The sequence below is a fragment of the Aotus nancymaae genome, unplaced genomic scaffold (assembly GCF_030222135.1).
Source record: "Aotus nancymaae isolate 86718 unplaced genomic scaffold, 86718_ANA_hifiasm-v0.15.2.pri h1tg000011l, whole genome shotgun sequence".
NCBI classification, from domain to species: domain Eukaryota; kingdom Metazoa; phylum Chordata; class Mammalia; order Primates; family Aotidae; genus Aotus; species Aotus nancymaae.
The window spans coordinates 48,509,618-48,536,449 of NW_026988422.1; the positions used below are offsets into that span (position 1 = coordinate 48,509,618).

Here is a 26,832-nt window from a genome sequence, read left to right on the forward strand (position 1 = left end):
ATACTGATACCTGAGTCTCACCCCAGATTGGATCAATAAAATAAAAATACTTTGGGAGTAGGGTCCAGGCATGGTTATGAAATGCCCCTGGTGACTTTTATGTATAGCCATGGTTGAGAACCACTCAACCTTGTGAGATGGAACTGATCTTATTTTTTCCAGAGAAGTAGCCATTTTTTTTTTTCCGGCACTGGTTATTTAATAGTCTATATTATTTCCTACTGACCAGTTTCTTTTTATGATGTTCATTATTTATATATGTTTTTTATTTTATAGCTTTGTTGAGATATATTTCACGTATTTTAAAATTCGCCCATGTAAGGTGTATATTTTACTGGTTCTTAGCATATTCAGTGTTGTGCAGTCATCACCACTATCTAAGTTTCAAACATTTTTAGAAGTCCAGTGCGCTATCCATTGTGCCACAGAACCAGACTAAGTTTAAAACTTTTTTGTCACCCACCCAAAAGAAACCCTGTGCCCATTAGCAGTCATTTCCCATTTTCCCCTTCCCCCGGTCATAGGCTAATATGATAATATGCTTTCTGGCTCCAAACTTGTCTATTCTGGATGTTTCATAAAAATGGAATCATATAATATGTAATCTTCTGTGATTGTCTTTCTTCATTTAGCCTGAGGTTTTCAAAGTTCACCCATTTGTAGCATGTATCAGTACTTCATTCTTTTTTTCTGCTGAATAATGTTCCTTTGTATGGGTATCATACATTTTGTTTATCATACATTGTTAGCTGATGTACTGTTGAGTTATTTCCACTCTTTGGCTGTTATGAATACTGCTGATATGAACACTGATGTACAAGTTTTTTGTGGACATATGATTTCAGTTCTCTCAGGTGTATACCTAGCATTAGATTGCTGGGTCATGAAGTCATGTTTAATTTTTCGAGGAACTGCTAAGTTGTTTTCCAAGTAGGCTTGACTATTTTACATTCCCACCAGCAATGTACAACAGTTCTGATTTCTCCAGATCTTTACCAATACTTGTTATTGTCCATCATTTTGATTTTAGCCATCCTGGTCAGTATGAAGTAGTATTAATTATAGTTCCAGGGGCATTTCCCTAATGTCAATGACGTTGAACACCTTTTCATGTGTTTATTGAGCATGTGTATATCATCTTTGGAGAAATGTCTTCAGATTCCTTGCCCATTTTTATATTTAATTGTCTTTTTATCATTGAATTGTAAGGGTTCTTTATGTATTCTTTTTTTTTTTTTTCGGAAGAAAGAAAGAGAGAAAGAAAAAAGAATGAAAGAGAGGAAGAAAAAGGAAGAGAAAGAGGGAGAGAGAATGGGAGTATTGCTTTATTGCCCAGGCTAAATGCAGTCTAGAAATGGGTATTGAAAACCTCTTTTATGCCAATAATTATGCTTAACAATGGAGACAGGAAGGAATAAGGGAAGAAAATAACAAACAAGCAGCCAACCAATATTTCATTTAAAGCTAGGAAATGCTATGCGATTACTGAGGAGTGATTTACTTCCAATTATGTATTCTCGATATAAGTTCATTGTTAAATATACAATTTACAGATTTTTTTTCCATTCTGTAGTTTGTCTTTTCACTTTCTTGGTAGTGCACTGTGAAACACAAAAGTTTAAAATTTCGATGATGAAGTACAGTTTATTTTTTCTTCTGTTGCTAGTGCTTTTGGTGTTGTACCTAAGAAACCATTGCTCACTCAGGTTCATAAAAATTTACTCCTATCTTTTCTTCTTAGAATTTGATAGTTTTAGCTCTTACATTTAGAGCTATGACACATTTTGACTTTTTTGTATATGATGTGAAATAGGTGTCCAGATTCATTCTTTTGCATGTGAAGATCCAGTTGTCCTAGCACCTTTTGTTGAAAAGATTATTCTTTCCCTATTGAATTGCCTTGGCACCTTGTTGAAAATCAATTGCCAATAAATGTGATGTTTTATTTCTATAATCTCTATTCTCTTTCATTGATGTATATATCTTTCTTTATGCAAGTACCACATAGTCTCAATAACTATGGCTTTGTAGTAAGTTTTGAAATCAGGAAGTATGAGTACTCCAACTTGGTTCTTTTTCAAGGTCGTTTTGGCTATTCTGGGTCCCTTGCTTTTCCATATGAATTTTGGGATCAGTTTGTCAATATCTGCAAAAAGAAAATCAACTGTATTTTGATAGAGATTATGTTGCATCTTTAGATTGATTTGTTGAGTCTTAATAATGTTAAGTGTTCCATTCCATGAACAAGGAATGTCTTTTAGGTCTTCTTTAATTTCTTTCAACAGTGTTTTGTGGTTTTCAGCATACAAGTCTTATACTTCGTTCTTTAAGTATATTCTTAAGTATCTTAATTCCTTTTATGATTGCTCATTGCTAGTGTACAGGAATAAAATAGGTTTTTTGTGTATTGATCTTGTACTCTGGTACATTGCTGAACACTTTTATTGGTTCTAATAGTTTTATAGTAGATGACTTAGGATTTTCCATATACAAGTTCAGGTTATCTATGAATAGAGCAAACATAGTGACAAGACTGGATATCCTTGTCATCTTCCTAATCTTAGGGAAAAAGCATCGTCTTTCTCAAGTATGATGTACCTGTGGGTTTTTCATGGATGCTCTATGTAAAGTTGGGGATATTCTCTTCTCTTCCTAGATTGTTGAGTGTTTTTATCATAGAAGAGTGTTGGATTTTGTCAGATTTTTTTTCTGGGTATATTGAAATGATCAGGTGATTTTTATTCTTCATCCTATTATCAACTTGAATTATATCAATTACTTTTTAATGTTAACCTAATCTCGCATCTCTGGGATAAATGCCACTCAGTCATAGCGTATATTCCTTTTTATGGTTGCTAGATTCAATTTGTTAGTATTTTGTTGAGGATTTTTGTGTCTCTCATCATAAGGAATGTGGGATTGTAGGTTTCTTTTTTCTGATATCTTGTCTGGTCTTGATAGTAGGATAATACTGGCCTCATAGAATGAGTTGGGAAGTATTTGCTGCTCTATTTTTGGGGGGTGAGAGTTTGTGAGGAATTGATATGAATTATTCTTTAAATGTTTTGTAGACTTTACCAGGGAAGCTATCTAGTCCTGGGCTTTTCTTTATTGGAAGTTTAAAAGTTACTAATTCGATCTCTTGTTTAGAATTTTTCTTTCTAAATCTGTCAGTGGTTTGTGCCATTCCAGAAATTTGTCTATTTCACCAAAGTTATCTAATTTATTGGCATATAGTTCGTGACATTTCCTTATCATCCTTTAAGATATTTTTTGTCTTTGGTATTCTGCATTTATACTACATACAATATGTCTAAATGTGGGCTTATTTGAAATTTAACTTGGTGTGTGCCTTCCATCTGAGGACTAATGTCTATCCTCAGTTCTGGAAAATTCATATACATTATCTCTGAAATTTGCATCTCCCCCATTTCCTTTTTCTTCTCTGTGGACCTCTAAGTCTATTAATGTTCCTATTTCCTATCTTATTTCTTTCATCTAAATTCAGGTTGATTTCTTCAGTTTATCTTTCACCTAACTAATTGTCTCTTTAGCTGTGTTTAATTTTCTATTTATTGTTTTAAATTTTAACATTGACTATTTTATTTTCATGTAGTGCTTTTTCTTTCTTTTTTTTTTGAGACGGAGTTTTGCTCTTGTTACCCGGGCTGGAGTGCAATGGCACGATCTCGGCTCACCGCAACCTCCGCCTCCTGGGTTCAGGCAATTCTCCTGCCTCAGCCTCCAGAGTAGCTAGGATTACAGGCACGCGCCACTATGCCCAGCTAATTTTTTGTATTTTTAGTAGAGACGGGGTTTCACCATGTTGACCAGGATGGTCTCCATCTCTTGACCTCGTGATCCACCCTCCTTGGCCTCCCAACGTGCTGGGATTACAGACTTGAGCCACCGCGCCCGGCCGTGCTTTTTCTAATTGGCCTGTTCTAATTACCCCCTTATACTATCATGTTCTTTTATTATGATTTTTATCTCTTTTATATTTCCAATCATTTAAACTATTCATCTTTAAATATCTATTGTAGACCTATTCTTTAATTTCTAGTTCTTTGAGTGCCAGTTTGTTTGATTTTCTGACTTATGATGGTTTGTTTCCTTGTGTGGTTTGAAATTTCTCTATCAGGTTCCTCTTCAGTGGTTATAGAGGGTGGGATACTTCAAAGCAAGATTTTGGAAGTGTTTGTTTATTGATGATGATGAAGTCTAGGGCATATGAGACGTGTGAGTGGATGGCTGTGGTGGAGTAGAGGAGAAGACTGTTGAAAGGCTCATCCACAGATCGTCGCATGTTTGGCTGCTTCTTACAACACAGGTCTCTGCTCTAGAGTCACCTCTTTAATGCTTTCCCAGGCCTCCCTAGCTAGCAGAAATTCCCATCCTCCAGTCATACTCTGTTTTCCCTCCTTTATCTTTTTCATAGCACTTACATGCTCCAAAAATGTATTAGTTACTTGTCTACCTTTTCGTGGCCATCTTCCTCATTGGAATGTAAGCTCCATGAGAACAAGGATTTGTCTTACCCACTGCTGTGTCCCTAGCCCGTGGCACATGGTTTATACTGTCAATAAATGTGAGTGAATTTGAATAGTCTTCTTTTCACACAGGAAGTTGTCCCAGCCATGACTGTGAAGCTTTCTTCTGTGGGCTGGGTATGACCAGGCAGCAGAGAGGAGTTGAACAGCTTGGACTTCCCTTCCCAAACTTATGTCTGTGCTCCTACTGGGGCTGCCTTTTTCTCCCAGCACAACAGCCCCTAAAATACCATCCATCCTGGTGTTTCCACCTTCTTCTGGCACATTTTTGCACAATGGCCAAAATGAGAAGTAGGGATTTGAGTACCAGAGGACCTGGAGGAAAAAAGAGCACAAAACGCTGGAAGACCTGGTTCTTACCTCTAGGAAGTTGTTACTGAGTTGAGGCAACAGAGCACTCAGAAAAAGCAGCGTGGGATGTGTGCCCCTCACTGAGCCCTGTGCAGGTTGGTGCCCCCGCTGCGAGAGTGTGTGGGTGGAGAAGGAAGGCCTGCGTCTTGGGGTTGCCTACTGCTGGTCATGTACCATTTCTGGAGGCATCTATGGGTGAGTTATGAATTCCCAGCTGACTCCATTTTGGCTCCTTTCTGAGGTTGCCCCATATCTAGGAACTTGTTGTGAGCAAACAGTGTTACTTGTTAAAAAGCAAAAAGGGCTCTAGAGCATTCCTATGAGGTGGGGAGAGAGATGGCCTTCTTGGCTCCATCTCTCAGGCTCTGTGGGAGGTTGTGTAGAGAATGGTGAAGGGCACAGGGGTTGTGGATTCCAGCAAACCCTGGCTTCCCCACTTCCCTGACTATATGGCCCTGGGTACCTGAGTGTTGTGAGATTATGCAGAGAATGTGTTTTGCCTGAGGTCTGGTACACTCTAATAAATGCTGGCTGAGATTATTTCAGCGAGGCATTTAGGGAGCCTTGTGCCTCTGTTTCCTGACCTGTAAAATAGGGATGGCCACTTGCTCTTCCTCTCTGTCCCCACTATTGTGAGGGCAGAAGGGTTAATTATCCTCCCGCCTGGAGGGCCTGGGGTGGGGGAGGTGCTGCATAAACAGAGCATTGTTGTGGTGGTGAATGATCTGGCTTTGTTCTGGAGTCTTCAGTATTGGACTTCCTGCAGTTAGTATCCCCGTGCTTCATTGCTGGAGGTACTTGCGGGTCCTCAGCCCTGTGGCGCTCACCTCTTAGAGCTGTGGCCTGGGTCCTCACACAGTGGGGACCTGCAGAATTGTGTTGGGAAGTCATATTTCCTGGGCTAGGGCCCCCCAGCAGTCAGGAATGAGAGAAATGCAGAAAGTATGACCCACACGCGGAACTGGTTCTGAATAGAACGTTTATTGACGAAGTTTTGCAGGAGGCGGCGGGCGCTTTAATTCCCGAGGCTGTTGGTGGCAGCCCGCTGCTCGCCCCAAGCCTGTTAACTGCTGGGCTGCCGGTGCTGGGGACAATGTGGCTGCCCGGCTCCTTGCCACCCTCATGGTGCCTGAATGGGAGCCCTCTTGAGGAAAGCGGTAGGTACCTGGCCGGGGCCAGGCCAGGGGATGGGAATGAAGTGGGATGAGGCTTTCTCAACTCTGGGCCTCTAAGCCTTGCCGGACTCCACCCAGGAAACCCAGCCAGTCACAGGCTTTAGGGCAAAAGGCAGGTTCTTCCCTTGTGGGTTAGACACTGAGAACTATAAAGGGAGCAGGTGTAGGGGAGCTGCTCTTCTTAGTGGACTCCATGTGGCTGGGTGACAGCAAGACAATCCTGTGTTCCTTTTGGAGGTGACTGTAAATGCTTCTGCCGGAAGCTTCAGGGGACTTCTCGTGTTGAACATTTGGAGTTGGGTGGTTAGAGAAGGTCATGTTGGACCCTGCACACACACACACACACACACACACACACACACACACACACACACGGAAAAGCAGAGTTAATCTCCCACTTCTTCCTGATGTTTCCTTTTCCCAGAATCCACAGAGGGTGGTTGTTTTGGATCAAACCATGGCAGCTGGTAGAGCAGGTGAAAGGAGATTATTCTCCTACCCTATGTCCTCCCCGGGGGCAGCAGACCCGGACCCGATCCTGGCACCCACCACTTCCATAGCTCTGAGCAGCAGGAGCATGGAGATTGGGGCAGATTGACCCCAAATCAAGGCCTTACTTTTCCAGGAGTAGACGCTGCCTGGGCTGTGTCTCCACATGTGTGCACCCCAGAATTGGGATTGGGTGACATTGCCCCACCGGTCTGAATTCTGGTCCAGGTACCCTCCCAGCTGAGGCAGGAAGCGCCCCTCCTCTACCCAGGAACTGGTTGGATGAGTTTCTTAGGCCTCTCCGGTGAGGCCCCTTAGAAGGGGAACACAGTTGACTGCTATGGGTGGAGAGGGGCCCCCTGGGTTCTGTAGGATAGGGGAAGTGTGTGTGGCCCTGCTAGCTGAAGGGCTGGCCACCTGTGGGAATTTACACGTGTGTGTGTGTGTGTGTGTGTGTCCATAAGGTCTGCTTTGGAAATCCACGCTCCTAACTTCTCTGAGTCAGGCGTCAAGCCCAAGGTCAGAGCCCATAGCAAAGAAGGGGGTTTTGTTGGAGCTCTTTTCTTGCTGTATCACCTGCGAGGAAGAGGAGTGAGGGAGGGGAGGGCTGGGGTTGTTTACATAACTTTCTGGATCTGGACTCATTCTTAGAATTGGGAAGGGAGTTGTGTTTTAGGGAATTGCCCTGGCAGCCTTGCCCCCAAGCCACCGTTCTGATGTGCTTAGGAAGGGAAAGTGAAAATTGAGGGAAGGAAAAAACCCTTGGGTAGTAGGATGCACACAAACTCCTTTCCCAGTCCAGTTGAGAGCTGCTGGCCTGAAATCCCAATGAGAGATTTCTTCCATTTAAGAACTGGCATCTCAGTTTTCTATAGTAGATGTTCTCTTCCTGCTCCTAGAAGCAGTTAGTTTATATGTAGCTTCATCTCTTCACGTTTATGTTGGGTCTCATTTCTTCCTCCTTTACATTGGTTGGAATGGGTCTCATTCTTCTTTCTAGCTGATGTTCTCTTGATCTCTCGCTCCTCCTTGAAGCTGTCTCTGAACAGCCAGCACCTTCCTGGGCTTCTGCATTCTTTCTGAATACTCCTTGGCTCTAGGGACACCTGCAGCCACAGCCCATATCATGGTTTGGACCTTTTTAGGGCACGTGCTTACACCTCGTCTCACGGAACCCCACTTCCACGTGTCTTGGTAGTTGTTCTTCCAGACCTGTCTTGGATCTGTCCTTTCCCACAAAGCCACGTGGATTCCTTCCGTCTGTCCTTGGCCTGCCTTGCAGCCTGGCCTCTTGTTGCCGGATGCCCTGGGCCTGGGGTGGTCTGGGTCCTCTCAGGACTCAGCTGCTCCCTTGGCAGCAAATGCACTCAGATCTCTTCTTCACCTGGCAAAAGCTTACTCATTTATGACTCAGCTAAGATGTCACCTCCTCCTAGAAAGCTTCCTGGTCCCCCAGGTAGCACTAGCTACTCCTTCTGTTAGCACAGTTTATTTATTCATGCTTTTGTACTGGGACTCAAGGCATTGTTTTGTGAATACTCTGTTTATCTGGCCATTTTTCCTTCTAAAGTTCAAGTTCTTCAAAGACAGGGACAAGGTCTTATTCATGTCATATCCCCAGGGCCTGGCATTCGTGTTCAGGAGTGTTGAATGAATTTCCAAACTGGAGGCAGTCTTGCACTCCCATACTGCTCACGACTGGATGCTCTCCTCCTTTTCTTACAGATGCACTTGTCTTGTTTTGCATTATATAATGTAAGCTCTGAAGAGTGGGGTCTATGTGTGATTTGTCCTAACTGCAGGGCTGCCATGATGTCTTTCTAGACAGCTTGGGTAGGAAGATTACTAGGGTCATCTTCAAATCAGAGAGAGATTGAGGCACAAAGAGCATGCTGACTTGCTCCTGATCATGCAGTGGCTAGGCAGAGCTAGGGTAGTTTGGAGGCGTGCTGGCTACAGACCCCGGGCTCTTTCACACACATTCTTCTGCTTTTCCTTTTCTTGATATTCCCCGTGACTTAGGAATGGGTCCGCACTAGAGCCTTTCCCAGTACCTTGCCGTTTTGCCTTATGCCCTGGCCCTCCCAGATGTCTATCCTGCAGATAGGTTTACAACCCAGGGACCAGTGTCAAGGATGGTTTTTGTTAATCAGTTATTTGTGCTTCTGCTGTCTCAAGTTGCCTTCGCTTCTGCTGTTGCTCAGGCCTGCCATGCCCAATGGCCATGTTTCTCTCCAGCTCCCAGTAGTACATGCCGTCTCTCCGTGTGGATCCCTGAGGAATGCGCCCTGTCCGCTATAGGGGTGGGATTCGGACTCATTTAAACTTCATTTCTTGGTTTGACCTCCTGTTGGGTATCAGACTACTTTTCCTTTCCAGCTGAATTGCTCTGTGTCTGCCCTTATAAGATCACAGTCTACTTTCTGGCCAACATGGTGAAACCCCATCTTTACTAAAAATACAAAAATTAGCTGGGTGTGGTGGTGCGCACCTATAGTCCCAGCTGCTCGGGAGGCTGAGGCAGGAGAATCACTTGAACTCAGGAAGCTGAGGTTGCAGTGAGCCAAGATCGTGCCATTGTACTCCTGCCTGGTGACAGAGTGAGACTCCGTCGCAAAAAAATAATGGTCTGTATTGACGTTGAGATCGTAGAAGATGGATAAACACATGGGTGTTGGGGGAAGGTCAGGTCATGCTGGTTCACCAAGTTTAGCTTGTATCATTAATTTGAGATGTGGGTCAAACATTTTAGGTACAAGTCAGAAAAATCTCCTTATCTTGGTGACTACAGAACAGTTAAGTGATTAATCCATCATTAACATTAATCCATCACCGAGAATCCAGGCTGTTCTCGGTAGGTGTCCTGTGTGTCAGATGTACGGGTTACTTACTTGTATCATCTCAACCCTGGAGACACCCCAGTCAGGTTGGCACTATTACTGTGCCTATTTTCCTGATGAGGAACTTGAAGCTTGTTGAGGTAAAGTGACTTGCCCAAGGCCACATACAGCCAGGAAAAGTGGAGGACCTGGAATTCAAACTAGGTCTGGCTAATTCCAAAGCCTGTGGATGAGTTGACTGCATTTGACCTCTGTGGGCCCCACTGCATCTGTGCATATTCTCTTCTGCTGAGAAAGCTGGGGGACCTAATGGAGCCCCTCCACACGCACTTGATTCCCACCAAGATTCTCCAGTGCCTTTGAATCTGAGACAGTAGTAAATACAGCTTCCTCCTACCCACCCACCCCCTCCAGCCTGGAGGCCTCAAAACAAGCAGCCACTGAAGTGGGGACGAGGCTGTGAAGATGGCAGATTTACAGAGCTGGGTCCTTGAATTTTGCTGGTAAGTAGCAGTGGTCCTGTGAGCCTTTTTGATCTCAAGATGAGAGAGGTGGGGCCTCTGGGAACTTTGGATCTGTCTGTGATTTCCAGGGAGTAATTTCTAGTGACACCTTTTAGGGCTTTCTTTGGCTGTTCTGTTTTTGGGGCACACTGCATAGTGACAAGTTGTGCTGGCAGCCAAGTGACCTCTACCCTGGCTGTGAACAAGAGCAATTTATAATCAACAGTAATTGACCTCATTTGGCTTTAGCATATGTTTACACAAAACTTCCTGATAGACTGCTTTTCCTGGGACATTTGTAGGGAGACCAGATCACAGTCCCTTTTCTTTTTTTTTTTTGAGACGGAGTCTCACTCTGTCACCCAGGCTGGAGTGCAGTGTCATGGTTTTGGCTCGGCTCTCTGCAGCCTCCACCTCCTGGGTTTAAACGATTCTCCTGCCTCAGCCTCTGGAGTAGCTGGGATTATATCACACCTAATTAACACACGCAGTGAATTTTTTTATTTTTAGTAGAGATGGGGTTTCACCATGTTGGTCAGGCTGGTCTCGAACTCCTGACCTCAGGTGATCCGCCTGCCTCAGCCTGCCAAAGTGCTGGGATTACAGTGTGAGCCACCACGCCTGACCCATCACAGTCCCTTTTCTAAACTTGGCCACCTTCCCCTTCCTCCTAGTCTCTTGTGACTGGTCACCTAGTTTGTAGCCCAGCAGGGCAGCTATGCCGTGCTCTAGTTCCCTATCTGGGGCCAAGTAGGACGGGACTACCAGGGTGAATGAGCATTCACCAATCCTGGCACTTCTTGGTTGATTGGAAACTTGCTAGCAGTGACTAATGTGGAAACTCATTAGACTAGGAGGAACTGGCTTTGGTCTTAACCTCACCCACTGTTTACCTTTCTCTTGACTGTGTGAGTGATGGGAGCTGATCCAGACACCGTCCCGCAGTCCTTCCAGCAGGCATTCATTGAACACCGAATGTTCCTTGCTCTCTAAGGCTGAAGGGAAGGTATGGGAAAGAAGTCCCAGCCCACTGGGTTTTACTGTATTGTCCAGAAGAAATGGTTGTATATATCAAGCCCCAAGACCAATGCTTTAACTGATACTCAGGGTGTTTCAAGTTCAGAGGAGCAGATTACTTCCTATTGCTGCTGTAACAAATTCCGCAATCTTAGTGGCTTAAATCAACACACATTTGTTGTCTTAAAGTTCTAGAGATGAGAAGTCAGACTGGGTTTGCAGGGCCACGTTCCTTCTGCAGGATCCCGGGCAGAATTTGTTTCCTTGCCCTTCCCAGCTTCCCAGGCTGCCTGTTTCCTTGGCTTGTGGCCCCTTCCTCCTCTTCAAAGCCAGCAGCGTAGCATCTTCTAGTCCCCTTCTCGCTGTCCCTCTGCTTTTATTGTCAAACTTGTCTGATCCTGACTCCTGCCGGATTCCTCTTATGAGGACCCTTATGATCACATCAGGCCCACCTGGCTAATCCAGGCTAATCTCCCATCTCAAGATCTTTGATTTGATCACCTCTGCCTTCTGTGTCCCTTTTGCCATATAAGGTGACATTCATAGGTTGAGGGTCAGGCTGTAGATTTCCTTATGTGAGAGCATTATTCAGCCTACACTATCATGTATGTTGGGAAATGGTCAAGGAGGCCTTTCTGAAGGAGGTGACTGGCTGAATTTGTATAGGCAGAGGGTCTGGGGACCCATTCCAGGTTTGAGAGACAACGTGGACACATGCTGTGGTGGTGAGGACGGCGGGGTGTGGATGAATGACTCTCCCTCTGAGCAAGGTGCCCGGCTTTCCTTTCCTTCCAAGGCCAGGCTGAGGGAACTTTCTGTACTTCAGCTGTCGGCCCAGACTTTCTCCTGGAGTCCATGTGGGAGGGCTCCCCTGGCAAGGCACAATCCTTTTCCTTCCTAGCAACTGTGGTCCTGCTGCAGGGACCCAGCCAGACTGCATGGGCCCTGCTGCTCCTAGGTGGTGGGAAAATGCATTCCCGAGGGAAAATGAATCTGAGCCAGCTGGGCTGGGTTTGGGTGCCCCAGAAACCTTGGTCACACTGTTGGCACAGCTTCTGCTGGCAGTCACGTTGCTCACATGAACACAGAGTCACTCCCCGGGGAGCCTTCTCTCGTGCTTTATTAGGATGCTCAGGGCTGCTGAATCTCCAGGAGGGCTGGGAGGGGTCAGAGTGAGGAAACTGCTGGGAAAGGGGCAAGGACCCTCTAGGAGGGGGTCCTCCCCTCCCCCAGGAGAGCCCCTAGCGTGCAGGGAGCAATGGGAACAGACAGGCAAGAGCTGGGCCTCTGGGGACAGTTTGGGAGCAGGGTGGCCCAGGGTGGTGACAAGCTGCAGGTAAGAGCACAGCTGAGTGATTTCACCATCTTAGCTGACAGCTCTCTGGAAGTTCACATTGCTTTCACCCTGTTTTTTTCTGGAAAAGTTATAGCTTTTCTTTATTGCTTCCTTCTGGGACCGTTTCTGAAGAGATTCCGAAAGTGCCATTGTGGGGATTGTTTGGGGGAAGGACAAAAGCTGCTGGGCCACCCTGGCTTTGAGAGCCCTTGGAATGTTTAGCAGATGGTGTAGTTGAGGGATGAAGAAGGCCACACGGGAGGCCTGCGCCATCGCCGTCCCTGAGTGAGGACTTTCCCTGTATGCAGGTGCCGTGTGGATTCCTCCCCTACTGGGGCCTTTGGAGCAGCTGCCTCTGGGGAGCCCCCTTGCTCCTTTTCTGCCTGGCTCCAAAGCAGCTATGGGGTAGCACAGCTTCTGATGCTTGAGTGTGGGGTGAAGGGCAGTGGATGAAAGGATGACACCAGCCTCTCTGAACCAGAAAGTTTTCTGGGGAGTCTCTGATGTGCACACCAGAGGGTTCACCCCCAAGTGTCCTTTCCCCTCTCCTGCCTTGTGCTCAGCTCACTGGCCTGGGAGGGAGGGCCAGTGGGAGTGGGCTGACTCCTGGGCATTCCCTAGGACCAGAGACACAGAGTTCCAGAAGGCTCTCCGTGAGTGCCTCTGTGGGATAGGGGAGGAGCAGGGTCCCACTGCCTCAGTGACAGGAGACCTGAGGGCAGATCTCCAAGGCTGTTGTGGGTTATGAGGGTGTGGCCTTTTTTTCCTGTTGGGTCAGAACGGGGCATGGTGCTGAGGCATAGTGGGGAGGGAAGGATGTGGCCCCAGTCTGCTGTGCTGGGAATCCAGGGCCTGCTGCAGCCTGCCTGCCTTGGCACCTGCAGTATTCAGGGAGGCTCCTCCAGAGGACAGGTATGGGTGGAGGAAGGGTGTGGTTGAGGTTCAAATTTAGAGGAGAAAAAGAAACCTCTCTCTCCCTCTTCTGCCCATGGATCTTTAAAGGTGTATGTCTGAGCTTCTTAGGCCATCAAAAAAGGAAGCTTGGCTGGGTGTGGTGGCTCACACCTGCTAATCCCATCACTTTATGAGGCTGAGGCAGGAGGATGGCTTGAGCCCTGGAGGTCGAGGCTGCAATGAGCTGTGATTGTACTACTGCACTCCAGCCTGGGTGACAGAGGGAGACCCTGTCTCAAAAAAAAAGAGATAAGTCTTTGGGGACCTGCTCAAAGAAGGCTTCACAAGTGTAGGACTTGAGAGAGTTTTCTTTTTTGTTTGAGACAGAGTCTTGCACTGTCACCCAGGCTGGAGTGCAGTGGCGTGATCTCAGCTCACTGAAACTTCCACCTTCCAGGTTCAAGTGATTCTTCTGCCTCAGCGCCCCCCAAGTAGCTGGGATTACAGGTGCCCGCCACCACACCCAGCTAATTTTTGTATTTTTAGTAGACAGGGTTTTATCCTCTTGGCCTGGATGGTCTTGAACTCCTGACCTTAAGTGATCTTCCTGCCTCTGCCTCTCAAAGTGCTGGGATTACAGGCCGAGAAAGTGAGTTTTCTAGAAGACTGATTCACTGATGACTGACTGGATTGATTGGTGTTGCAAGATGGAAGAGGTCATGGCTGGGGCATACTTAGGAGAACTGGAGACCTGTGTGTGATAGGATGGGGTAGGCATGGGTACCTGGTTTGAGGGTTTGGCTGCTGTCCGCCTCATCACCTCTTTCTCTGGCCTCCTCCTTCCCTAGCAGATGGGGTCTTCTAGGGTGAGTATGAAGACCCCAGTTCTCGTCCTGGCTTGGGGGAATCTTACAGTATGGAGTGATGCTCTTTGGGTAGGAAGGAAAGGCCGGCCCCGCCCAGGAAGCACCAGTGGAGGCACTTTAGCCGTCTCTGTGGGAGTCTGAGCTGCACACACATAATGGTTCCAATCTGGTCTCTTAGGGCCAGAATGCACTCCGATTGAGTGGGATGCACTCAGAATGCACTCCGATTGAGTGCCATGTCTCTTATCCGTCACCATCAAACAGTGCCTCCTGACAGGCTGCACTGGTGTCCTGCTTTGTACTCAGTGCCTCGTTTGTTCTTCAGCCCTCCCTTTCTTGGGCTCTTGGTTCTTTTCCAGCAAGTCTTCCTGCCCAGGAGAGAGAGCCTTGTGATCCTGGGTCTCTTGGTCACTACAGGGCTTCTGTCATCATCCAATCCCGGTGACCTCCTGCTTTTTCCGTTTTCCTTTCTGCTTACCCATGACCTGCAATCCTTTCACCGGGGATCCGTATTTTACCATGTTGTTCTGCTGGAGAGTGAATGGCCAAAGGTCACATAGGAGCAGGTCCAAAAACTGCCCTAAGGAATCTTGACTCAGTCCTTCGGAGTGTCATGTCGTAAGCCCCAATCCTTCAGAGGCAGTGGGCAGCAGAGCATGAACTCTGGAGCCTCAGTGCCTGAGTTCAAGTCCAGGCCCTACCACTTACTACTTCTGTGGCCTCAGTGCCTGCATGTGTAAAATGAGAACCCACCTTCTGGAGTTGTTGCAAGGGGTTAGTCACTTTAATGTGTATATAGCACTTAGAGCATTTTAGCAGTTGGCCGTTATGCTTTGTTTTAGTGCTAGGAGGATTTGGGCCACGGGTACTGTTTTCAAAATATGAGCTTAGTTTGCAGACAGGTAGCCTATGATCAATCAGAGAGAAAACTTCTCCAAGTAGAAAAGACATTTTAGTTTCTGGGTTTGAAGTATGCTTCTGTTGCCACCCTCTTGCAGTAGGATCCCCAAAGAGGGACCCTCAGAAAGTCCCTTTTAGAGACAAATCTCCCTAATTGTGTGTGTGTGTTGGCGTAGGGGTTGGGCTGTGAGTAATCTTTTGCTTTAAGGCTGTGACTTGGCTGCCTGTGAAATCCATTTGGGACTGGGGCCTTTTCCATTTAGCTTCCCCGGAGAAGCTGACCCCAGATCTGATCTGGGAAAGGTCTTAGGCCATAAATCCCTGCCCCTTTGTTCCCCTCTGTGATGGTGGTGGTGGTGGGGAGTGCCTGACTGTGCTCTGAAGAACATCTGAGTGCCACAGGGCTGGGGGTTAAGGGCTGGGGTGGAGCTTGGGTTTTTGTCTGTCGGTGCTGGAATGACATGGTGTTGCCCTGCCTGCTGGTTCTGTAAAAGGCATAGCTGATTAATTGTAAAGGGTCTTTTGAGGAGGGAGGAAAAAGCAGCAGCCTTACAATTCCCAGGGGGCTTTCCTCTGAGACGCTCAAAGAGCTTTACCAAAATGATCTTGTTAATTAGCCCTCCTTGCGTTGCGTTGTGGAGGGAAAGCACTGGCCTGCCACTGAGTCCCCATCTGCAAGACGAGAGGCTCCTACAGAGCACCTTGGAGGTGACCCCTCCAGTGAGACACAGTGACAAAGTGCTGTGCTCCAGAGGGTCCCGGCTAGGTTAGCAGCGAGTGGTAAGTCAGTCTTGAGGTGCTTGATCTGTACCTCAGTAAAAGCATCAATTTGTTCACCATCATTGTTCATTTGTCAAGTTGGCCCTTAAGACCCGTGCTCTTTTTTTTTTTTTTTTTGAGACGGAGTCTTGCTCTATCGCCCAGGCTGGAGTGCAATGGCTTGATCTCAGTTGGCTCACTGCAACCTCTGCCTCCCAGGTTCAAGCAATTCTGCCTCAGCCTCCTGAGTAGCTGGGATTCCAGGCGCCCGCCACCATGCCCGGCTAATTTTTGTATAACTCCTGCTCTTAAGTAACTAATGGTGTAGGGCAGAGGGTCTCAAACTAGTCGAGTGCCACAGTGGGAGAAACCTGGGAGGTAGTAAGAGAACACGGAAAGGTTCCTCAGGTTTGGGGGATATTGGAAGGTTCCTAGAGGGGGCAGTGTCTAATCGGAGACCTAAAGATTGGATGTACATAGGTTGGGGAATGGTACCATATGGGGTGGATGGGGAGGAGATAGTGCTGAGGTAGAGAGAACATTTGCAAAAGCCAGAGACCCAGGAGTGTGGGTTTCTAGGTTGAGGCAGAGGCACAGAGAACCAGGGGCCGGTGCCAAGGGTTCCCAGAGTGATGACAGCTTCTAGATCCTTCTCCATGTAGCTCAAGCCTCTACCCTTTGGCCATGTCTGTGGTCTAGTTGCTTCTGAGCTCTAAAGCTAGGGGTAGAAGACTTGAGTCAGTAGGGATGAGAGGAATGCCCAGGAACTTACTGCTTTTCTGTGAAATAGCAATGAGATGTGTACTCTGGAAAGTGGCATTGGTGAGCTCTGCTTCTATGGGGTGGGCATGGGTGTTGCATAGGTGTCGCTGTCCTTCCCAAAGGCTACAGCCTAAAGTAGTCTGGCCACTCCACCCTTCCTTCCCCAGCTGCTCCAGGTGGGCCTGCCTGTGAGCCACACCATCTGCTTAGGGAATAAAGTCCACCTGGGGCTGTGTTTGCCTCACCTGGGTGCAGTTTACTGCTTTCGCTGCTGCCCCCACCCAGCTGTGCTAAAAGGAGCTTACAGAGACTCACTGATGGCTCAGCCTTGAGGAATTTCCTGGGGCCTGGGATGAGTCAGGGGCAACCTGTACCAGGTGCTGGGGTGGGGCTGGGGAGTGGGGGGATAATGCTGGCTCAGCCAGTCAATATTCAGAAGGTTTCAGGTTCGTGGTGAAGCCACTGGTGCCCCTGAGGTTTTGCAGTCCTAGGGAGAATATCACTCCTTGTGTGTGTCTTGTCTTAACATTGTAAGAACCAGATCTTTGCCCGTCCCTGTACAGTGACCCCAGCACAAGCCACAGACAAGTGAGCACTTGGGAAGTGCCTCTTGACAACTGCCATTATCATCACCATATTGATGGCGTATGGAGCACAAACCCTGTGCCAGGCATCATGCTCAGAGCTTTACAAGCAGCAGATGTGGCCTCATCCAGGAGGACACAGTCATGGGGTAGTAGGCTGTGTCCATCCTCATTTTACAGGTGAGGCGCTGCGGCTCTGAGAGACTAAGTACTGTGCCCCGGCAGTGGGGCTGGGCTGTGAGTTCCTCAGCAGCTACCTGGACCACTGCGCTGGCAAGTGGACTTGGCACCCTCATCAGTGCTCATAGAGTCTGAGGGCACGGCCTTTCTTGGGATTCAGTTTTGTTTTGTTAATTGTGTTAAACGTAAATACACATAGCATGAAGTTGGACCATCTTCACCATTTTAAGTGCACAGTTCAATGACAGTAGGTACATTCATATCATTGTGCAACTGGCATCACCGTCTCTCCACAGAACCTTTTCATCTTCTAAAACTGAATTCTGGACCCACTAAATATGCCCACCCCACTTGCCCCCATCCCTGGCAACCACTCCTATTCTCTTTCTCTGGGCATTCTGAGGTTGACCCTTCATCTGTCTGTCTTGTTGCAGAATCTCCCTGGGGTGCCCTCCCCAGGCAGCAATGCCAGGATGCCCGTGTCCACCTCTCTCCACCAGGATGGCAGCCAGGAGCGGCCGGTGAGCCTGACCTCTACTACCTCCTCATCGGGCTCCTCCCGTGACAGTCGCAGTGCCATGGAGGAGCCCGGCGGCTCCGAGGCTCCCGCCGAGAATGGAGCAGGCTCCCCGAGAGGCCGGCATCTCCCCAACAGCAACAACAACTCCAGCAGCTGGCTGAACGTGAAGGGGCCCCTGTCCCCATTCAACAGCCGGGCGGCGGCCGGGTCTGCACACCACAAGCTCAGCTACCTGGGCCGAGTGGTGCGGGAGATCGTGGAGACCGAGCGCATGTATGTGCAGGACCTGCGCAGCATCGTGGAGGTGCGTGCTGGGGCCCCAGGCGCAGCGTTCTAGCAGAAGCCTGCTTCACCCGGGAGGGAAGCTCTCGGAAGACCTGCTTCCCGTGGAGTAGTTGGAGGACTGGAGTCTCCCACAGCCCTGTGGAAGCTGTGGACTCCTCAGGCTTCCCCAGGACCTTGGGCCAGATCAGTAGCTTGGGCTGGCAGGAGTAAGCATCATTGATGGGGAGGGTGGGGCCCCAGTCTGCTTAGGAAGATGGCTCTAGAGAGCTTGTGCCACAGAGACTGAATGTGGTGAAGACACGGGCTCTGGGCCTGGCCCCCTCCGCATCCCCTGCCCTGTTGTTTCCTGGCTGTGCGGAGCCTCAGGTTCCTCCTCTGTAAGAAAAAGCCACACCTCCCTTGCAGGGCCACTGTAGGTAAAGGGCATGGAAGGGGAGCTGTGTGACTGCCACTGAGGAAGCCCTCTGCCCGCTGGCTGGGGGCGTGGATTAATTTCCTAGGGCTGCCTTAACAAATGACCGCACACCGAGTGGCTTAAAACAGCAGATATATTCTCTCTCAGTTCAGGAGGCCGAAGTCCAAAATCAAGGTGTTGGCCGGTGTTGGCCGGGTGGGATCCTTCCGCAGCCTCTGAGGGAGCAGGCGTTCCATGCCTCTCATCCAGCTTCCTGGGTCCTGGCAGTCTTTGACAGGAGATGCGGCTCAGAACCTTCCCATCACCTTTTCCGTGTGTTTTCCTGTCCTCTCCTCTTATAAGGACAGCAGCCACTGGATTTGGGGCCCACTCTGAATCCTATCTGAAGTCATCTTGAGATCCTTAACTAATGGCATCCACACAGACCTTATGTCCAAATAAAGTCACATTCTGGGGTTCCAGGTGGACACTGTCTCACCCAGCACAGTAGGCGGTCTGTGAAGTGGTGTCACAGCAGTGCCGAAACGAGGTGTGGCTAGGGCGGGTAGTGGGCAGTGTTGTGCCGGGAGCCGGGTTCTGACCGCCTCTCCCCATGCAGGACTACCTCTTAAAGATCATCGACACACCCGGGCTGCTGAAGCCAGAACAGGTCAGCGCCCTCTTCGGGAACATAGAGAACATCTACGAACTCAACAGGTGTGTGAATGGGCTGACACCATGTTGTGCCTGCGATGCCCCCTTCAGGGCCTAGAAAGGAACCCTGGATGGCCCTGGACTCATGGGCTGTGACATGTGGGCCCAGAGCCTGTTCTCTGAGGACAGGGAAGGGTGGTCCATCTCTGTGCCCTGGGTGACATGCTTTCTCTCAAGGGCAGACGGGGAGGTAATTGGACAGTGTGTGCGTGTTGGGTCCAGCCTGGGCCGGCGCCCCTCAAGGGGCTGCTGGGCTCTTCCCTGCACACTGATTCTCTTCCCTCTGGGTGGCTTCTCTGTCCTTCTCATCTTCATTTTTCACTTGCGTATCTCCTAATTTCTTATCCTCCTTCCCACTGACCCCAAGGGCTCCCTGGAGATGATCTGACCTATTAGTGGAATGCACAGCCCCCGCAAGACAGATGTGGGAGGCTGAACAAGGCCTGGCCAGGGGCTGTGTCAGGGCAAAGGGCGTGGGTCTGCTGCCTGGGACCACAGACTCCCCAGGGAAAGTGCACTGCTTGGGAAGGGCAAGGCTTGAGGGAACAGCGGTGCTAAGACCGGAGGAATCATATCCCAGGCCCCTTAAGATTGGCAGAGGGAGCTCTGGCTGTGTCAGCTGGAGAGGTCTGGGAGCGCAGGGTGCAGGGAACACGTACACCAACGGTGAGGGGTTGGGAAAAGAGGAGGAGCATAGAGGGAGGAGACAGGGAGTGGTGTTTCTAGGGGTGCCAGGACTCACCTGTCTCTCCCCATGTCCCTGTCTCCTTTGCTAGTCCCCTTTCTCTCTTCTTTGCCCTTTAATCCTCTGCTTTTGTGTGTTTGACTCCTTCTGCCTACGGAGGAGCTGTGTCCCCTCCCGAGGTGGGTATGGGGGTCCCCTCTTCCTCTCCCGCTTGCTGAGCCCACAGGTCTCCCTGGCTTCCTGCTTTGTGGTGGTGCTAGATACTTTGTGGTTGCTGCATGGGGCAGGGCTCCCTCTGCCCTTGGCTGCCTCCCAGGAGGCTGGAAGCCCCAGCTCTTCAGCATGACAACAGGGCTGGCTGTCAGTCAGGGCTCAGGGCTTGGGAGGCTGGGGAGGGGGCAGTGAGGGGCGTTGTCCTCTGACTGCAGAGGGTACAGTGGCTGCTCTCCCCTCACCCAGCCAGCTCCTCAGAGACCTGGACAGCTGCAATAGTGACCCCGTGGCTGTGGCCAGCTGCTTTGTAGAAAGGGTAAGAAGGGGTGGGCCCTTGCCCCTGTCCTACCTTGTTGACAGCTCAGAGAGACAAGAACTGCCAGCATAAGAGGACATCTAAGTCCTGGGGATCCCTTTCCAGGGAAAGTACCGGGTGCTCTGTCTTGAATGAGAAGGGTGTTCTTGGGGGAGCCAGGGCTGCTGGGTAGATGGGATGTTCTTGACAAATAGGTATAAAGATGGCTCTGTAGGCACTTGGGAACAGGGAACAGAGTATGCTCTGGGGCTAGGGACCTATTGGTACCACCGTCTTTACGGTCAAATGGGAATCTCCCTGAAATCACTATTTTTGATCTCTTCTTAGAGCCAAGAGTTTGATATCTACACCCAGTATTGCAACAACTACCCCAAGTGAGTAACTGGGGTGAGAGGGAAGGCAGAGCCATCTGGTGAGTCTAGAGCCGCCACCTCCTCATCCAGGCCTTCCCCAGGCGGTGACAGACCCTTCTCCCACTCGCAGCTCCGTGGCCGTCCTGACGGAATGCATGCGGGACAAGCAGCAGGCCAAGTTCTTTCGGGACCGGCAGGAGCTGCTGCAGCACTCGCTGCCCCTGGGCTCCTACCTGCTGAAGCCGGTCCAGCGCATCCTCAAGTACCACCTGCTGCTCCAGGTAGCCATCGCGCCCTCCCCCTTCCTCCCAAACACCTGGGGTCTGGGGAGGGCAGGCCTTCGAGTCAGGAGTACCTAAGCCCCTATCTTCTGCGTAGGAAATTGCCAAGCATTTTGATGAAGAAGAGGATGGCTTTGACGTGGTGGAGGATGCCATTGACACCATGACCTGTGTGGCCTGGTACATCAACGACATGAAGAGGAGGCATGAGCACGCAGTCCGGCTCCAGGTGCTCTGGGGCTGGGAATCTGGGGGAGGGGCAGGGCTGAGTGGGCCGGGCTTCGGCTGGAAAGAAGACATGTGGCAACCCTTCCAGGATGAGCTGGGGGGTGGCATTGGGGGAGCCTTTGTGGCAGAGTTTGCGGAGCCTCCTGAGGCCCCAGTGGCCTGACTCTAGGGGTTGGGGCCCCTCTGCTGCAGGAGATTCAGTCACTCCTCATTAACTGGAAGGGACCCGACCTGACCACCTACGGGGAGCTCGTCCTGGAGGGCACGTTCCGCGTGCATCGTGTGCGCAATGAAAGGACCTTCTTCCTCTTTGACAAAACACTGCTTATCACCAAGAAGCGGGGCGATCACTTTGTCTACAAGGGCAACATCCCGGTAACGAGGCCCTGCCCATCTCCTCTGTGGTCTTCTCTCCTTCCCAGAGGATCTGGGCTCCCCTCCTTCTCTGCTTCTTGGGGCTCCTGCACCACCCTTCTGAGTCGCCCTCCCTACTTCCCCAGGCTGTCTTGAGGGGACGGGTGCCCCAACATTGTGCTTGACTGTGCTTTCCCTCTGCCCCCAGTGCTCCTCCCTGATGCTGATCGAAAGCACCAGAGACTCCCTGTGCTTCACCGTCACCCACTACAAGCACAGCAAGCAGCAGTACAGCATCCAGGTGAGGGCAGGTGGGGCGCAGGGGTGAGGGACACCTGTGTGGGACTCCTGGCACCTCTGCTCACCTAGCTGCCCCAAGCCCCAGTGTCTCCATCTGTAAGGCAGGGATCTTTGCAGGCACCTCTCAGGGTTGAAGCGAGGAGTCAGGCTAACCTCACAGAGGCTCCAGCATGGCCCCACTTTTTCTTCCTGGGCAGAAGCACTGTCCATGCTAGACAGCCTCAGGCCTGTATTGATAACCCCTGGGTTCCTTTCCCTTGGATCCTCCTAGGCCAAGACAGTGGAAGAGAAACGGAGCTGGACTCACCACATCAAGAGGCTCATCCTAGAGAACCACCATGCCACCATTCCCCAGAAGGTGAGCTCCTCCAGCTCCTGACTGGGTGCAGGGAGAATGTGCTCCTCTGAGCCAGCTCTGCAGGGTCCGTTGGGGCCTCACATTCTGGACTTTGGCTCCACGGGACAGCGGGTGTCAGTACGGCAGATGACCCAGGCCTTGGTGCAGCACTGCGGCCCGTCCTCCTTGTACAGCAACGGTGGGTCCTGTGGGCAGGGGAGGCCGACCCACTGCAAGGTAATAACCAGGTGCGTTGGCTTCTCCTTCAGGCCAAGGAAGCCATCCTGGAAATGGATTCCTACTGTAAGTGTGCCCGTTTCTGCCTGTTTTGTCCCTAATTGTGCACATTGCTAGGTCAGGCTGCATTCTGGGGAAGCTTTACCTGATCATTTTATTCCAGGAGGGGGAAGATGGGGGGTCTCCTGTTAAGGGTGGGATTTAACTACGTGATTAGGGATGCTTTCCTGCTGAGCGGTGGGACCCTCAGTGCCTGAAGCTGCCAGATGGAAGATGGAAGGCGCTCTGGAGGCTTCTGGCCCTGGAGCTGGGTGGGTGCAGAGGTCTTGCTGGGCATGGACAGGGTCGGGAGTAGGCCAAGGCCAGGTGGGAGCCAAAAGCTTGATCGTCTCTCTCCTGGGTGCAGATCCCAATCGGTACCGCTACAGCCCAGAGCGGCTGAAGAAGGCATGGTCCTCCCAGGACGAGGTGTCCACCCATGTGCGCCAGGGCCGCCGGCAATCTGGTAAGAGAAGGGCTGTGGAAGCAGGAAGCCTCTCTCTCGCACCCTTACCCAGGCTGGGGACTGTCTGCGGCAGTGTCCAGGGGTGGCTCTCACCTCTGCGGAAACCCTGGGAAAGGCTAGAGGGGGGCTGGGCGCACACCTGGGGCACATCCTTTCCCTTTGCTAGTGCTGCCCACACCAGGTGCCTCTGGGCCCTTGCTGCCCAACCGGTCTGGGTAGCTAACCTTTTCTTTTTTCTTCTTCTTTTTTTTTTTTTTTTGAGAGACGGAGTCTTGCTCTGTCACCAAGGCTGGAGTACAGTGGCTTGATCTTGGCTCACTGCAAACCTCGTCTCCTGGGTTCAAGCAATTCTCCTGCCTCAGCTTCCCAAGTAGCTGGGACTGCAAGCATGCACCACCACACCCTTCTAATTTTGGTATTTTTTAGTAGAGCTGGGATTTCACTATATGTTCGCCAGGCTGGTTTCGAACTCCTTGCCTCAGGTCTGCCTGCCTCGGCCTCCCAAAGTACTGGGATTATAGGTGTGAGCCACTGCACCTGTCCAGCCCACCTTTTTCAAGGCCCTAGGAATACTTGCTCTCTCAGGCCTTGGCACCACTTCCTACCCACTCCCTCCTTTGCCGCTCGGGAATACCAACCCCAAGTCATTCAGGAGTGACACTCAGACATCACACATGGCCCCATCTCAGTCCTGGAACAACCCAGCAGAAGCAGGACCTGGGGAAAACGAGTTAGACTTCAGTGGCACCAAACCCAGACAGGCAATATTTACTTTGGGTCTCAGGAAAAAGTTCCATTTTCCTCTCCTGTGTTTTCTTCCATTCCTGGAGTTGCTAGTGTGTTCTTGGATTATTGGGATGAATCGTCTATTTGAAAGGAGAAAACCTTGCTTTTATTCTTAGCTCTGTGGTGAAGAGTGTGTGTGTTTTTTACATTGGTTTTTTCACTGCTATTTAGTGCGAGGCCCAAGGACAGGTCTGGCTTAAGCCAGGTGTCTGCCAAACATCCCCAAGGTGGGAGTTGGGGTGAGAATTGTCTTTCAGACCCTGGGAGAGAAGGATTCTAAAGTGACTGAGAGCAGTGTCTTGGCTTGGGTCCACAAGTATGTTGGGTTTTGATTGGTGATGACCCGCGGCTCCCCGGAACGTGTGTGGATGGATATGTGGGCGTTAGCCTTCTGGAAGGTGGAGCAGTGGCTTATAGGAAGCTTTTGTGGTTTTACGTTGTTGGTATTGCTCTGGATGGATCTTGAGCCCTAGGCCACCTTGCTATGGTTGCAAAAGTTTTATGGTTAAAAGCCCCAAATGGGGGTGTTGCCTTCTTCTCTCTAGCTCTCTTTATTTCCTTTTCTTTTTTGTCTCCTGTAATTCTCTTCTTGTCCTCCTTAACTTGCTGTACCTTGAGATTGGAAGCTTCTATCACATGGATGTGTTCAGCAACGGATAATGTTGGTGGTAGTGATAGTAGCTAATGTCAGTATCCTAATGTCAGTGTCAGAACTTCAGCTACAGATGTACAACTCTGTGAATATACTTAAAGCCATCAAATTATACACTCTAAATAGGTGAATTGTATGTGAATTATATCTCAATAAAGCTGTTACAAAAAAAAACCTCAAACTTTAGTTGTCCAAGGCACTCAGGAAATGAGCCATTTTAGAGAGCTGAAGTTTCTCTGCAGGTACTCTCTCACTTAAAAAAAAAAAGAGAGAGAGAGAGAGAGCTGAAGTTTCCACAAGGCTGAGATTTTTAGCCTGTAAATACTAACAGTTGGATTTTTTCAAAAAAGATTTTAAGATTTTTTTGTTTTAACTGTTATGAAGTAGACATCTTTTCTTTCTTTTCTTTTCTTTCATGGAGTCTTGCTCTGTCGCCCAGGCTGGAGTGCAGCGGTGCGATCTTTGCTTACTGCAACCTCCCCCTCCTGGTTCAAGTGATTCTCCTGCCTCAGCCTCCTGAGTAACTGGGATTACAGGCATACACCACCACGCCCAGCTAATTTCTTTGTATTTTTAGTAGAAATGGTTTCACCACATTGGCCAGGGTGGTCTCGAACTCCTGACCTCAGGTAATCTGCCCACCTCAGCCTCCCAGAGTGCACACCTGGTTGAAATAGACATCTTTCTAAAGCATGTTAAACCGAGGGTGCTGCCCGCAGTTGAACCTTTCCTTTTCTGTAGTCAATGCTACAGCATCACTTAGGGTATGTGAACTGCCAGATGCTTGAGGGGCCCCAGAAGCTGTGGGTTGCCATAGAGACAGCCTGCGTTTGGTGTGCCATGCCCCTCTTCATGATTCTTCTGTAACACTGAAGTGTTTGTTCTCATCAGTCTAAGCATGTTTGTCTGTAGTAGCCCGTCTTCCCCTCCTGTCTATTAGAAAGTGATTGTTCAGGCCAGGCATGGTGGCTCACTCCTGTAATCCTAGCACCTTGGGAGGCTGAGGTGGGAGGATCACTTGAGGCCAGGAGTTCAAGACCAGCCTGGACAACATAGTGAGGCTTCGTCTCTACAAAATTAAAAAATTAGCTAGGCATGACGGTATGCACCTGTAGTCCTGGCTACTCCAGAGGCTGAGGTGTGAGGATCACTTGAGCCTGGAAGGCAGAGGTTGCAGTGAGTGGATATCGTGCCCCTGTACCTAAACCGGGTGACAGAACAAGACCTTGTTTCAAAAAAGAAAGAAAGAAATCAATGAGTCAATCTATTGAACTTGTGGGAACTGTAGACCACAAAAAGACCAGGAAAGTCTCGGGGGAGGGGTTTGGGCCACATGCGGGCACTCTACTGCCTGGGCTCAGCCGTCCACTCTGACTGCCTTGAGGTCTTTTCTGCTTCTTCTTCCCACTCAGAGAGCTGAGATGGGCTAACAAGTATACTCTATGGATAATTAAGGTCTATTGTTTAATTTAAATGATATGTCACTTATCCAATATTCTTGATAAGTTTTGAAATGAAAGAATATTTTCTACTTCTCACTTTAAAAATAATTAGGCATTTACTTATATTGATACAGAGAGTGTATGCATGTTGTGTGTGTGTATCAGCAGAAAAGACTTTCTTCAGTAGGCCCTCCTGCTGAGGAACAGCAAGATACCTTGGTAGACTTTCCTTCTGACTCCAAGTGTATAGCAAATCATGGCCATCCCTGGGCCTCCCACTTACCGTCAGCCAGGCTGGGCAAGGATATGATAGGTGAAGGTCGAGGGTCTGTAGAGCTGGACCTTGAGACAAGGTCCTCTTATTCCTGCCCTCCAGTCTCAGATGTGTCCCCAGAAAGGCTGGGGTACAAGGTGATGACACCATCAGCCTAACGGATGTATTTTGTATTCTGTCCCCAGAGCCTGGTCATTCTCCGTATATTCGGGCAACTCTACCCAGCAGGCAGCGAGGCTTCATGATGCCAGGCCTTAAGGGCCGTAGGAAGTCGGGTGCGACCTCTGCTTTCCGGCTGGGGTGCTGTGAGGGGGCTTGGCAGTGGGTGTAGCTGATGCGTTGATAGCTTATTGCCAGGGAGGCAGGAGGCTTGAGGTGGAGCCAGGAACCTCCCTCCGGAGATGTTGCTAGTTGGTCTGAAGGGGACAGCATGGAGCTTTGTCCCCTCCCTATGGCTCCTGCATGAGGGCCCTGGGCCAGGTGCGCTAATGCATTGCATCATGGGCAGCGCTGCAGGGCTGGCAGTCACAGCAGGGGTCCTGGAGCTGGATGGGCCCATCTCCCTGTCCAGTAGGTGCAAGGGGGCTCGGTGACACTGTGGAAGGCAGCCTCCCTGGGGCCTTACGGCTGCCGGGGGCCAAGGCAGAGTGGACTTTGAGCTGGTGATGGGCTGGTGGCACTGTGAGCTTGGGACCCAGTCAGGCACGACAGTTTCCTGGCCTGCACTGACTCTGCCCATGCTTTCCTCCT

General features: G+C 49.7%; 1 protein-coding gene across 3 annotated transcripts in view; it reads left to right on the forward strand.

Annotated features, from left to right (window-relative positions):
• Nucleotides 1–26,832, forward strand: part of PLEKHG3 (pleckstrin homology and RhoGEF domain containing G3) — a 74,052-nt gene that overhangs the window by 39,357 nt on the left and 7,863 nt on the right. Inside the window, exons 2-13 of one of the 3 annotated variants that reach the window (XM_064374933.1) lie at nucleotides 17,641–18,030; nucleotides 19,025–19,122; nucleotides 20,264–20,333; nucleotides 20,661–20,707; nucleotides 20,817–20,967; nucleotides 21,065–21,196; nucleotides 21,388–21,570; nucleotides 21,758–21,850; nucleotides 22,121–22,207; nucleotides 22,456–22,489; nucleotides 22,830–22,928; nucleotides 26,268–26,357. In XM_064374933.1, coding sequence (XP_064231003.1) covers nucleotides 17,680–18,030; nucleotides 19,025–19,122; nucleotides 20,264–20,333; nucleotides 20,661–20,707; nucleotides 20,817–20,967; nucleotides 21,065–21,196; nucleotides 21,388–21,570; nucleotides 21,758–21,850; nucleotides 22,121–22,207; nucleotides 22,456–22,489; nucleotides 22,830–22,928; nucleotides 26,268–26,357 — 1,435 coding nt within the window. In that variant the 5' untranslated portion in view covers nucleotides 17,641–17,679. The other 2 variants (XM_021669070.2, XM_064374934.1) reach the window with 2 other exon arrangements.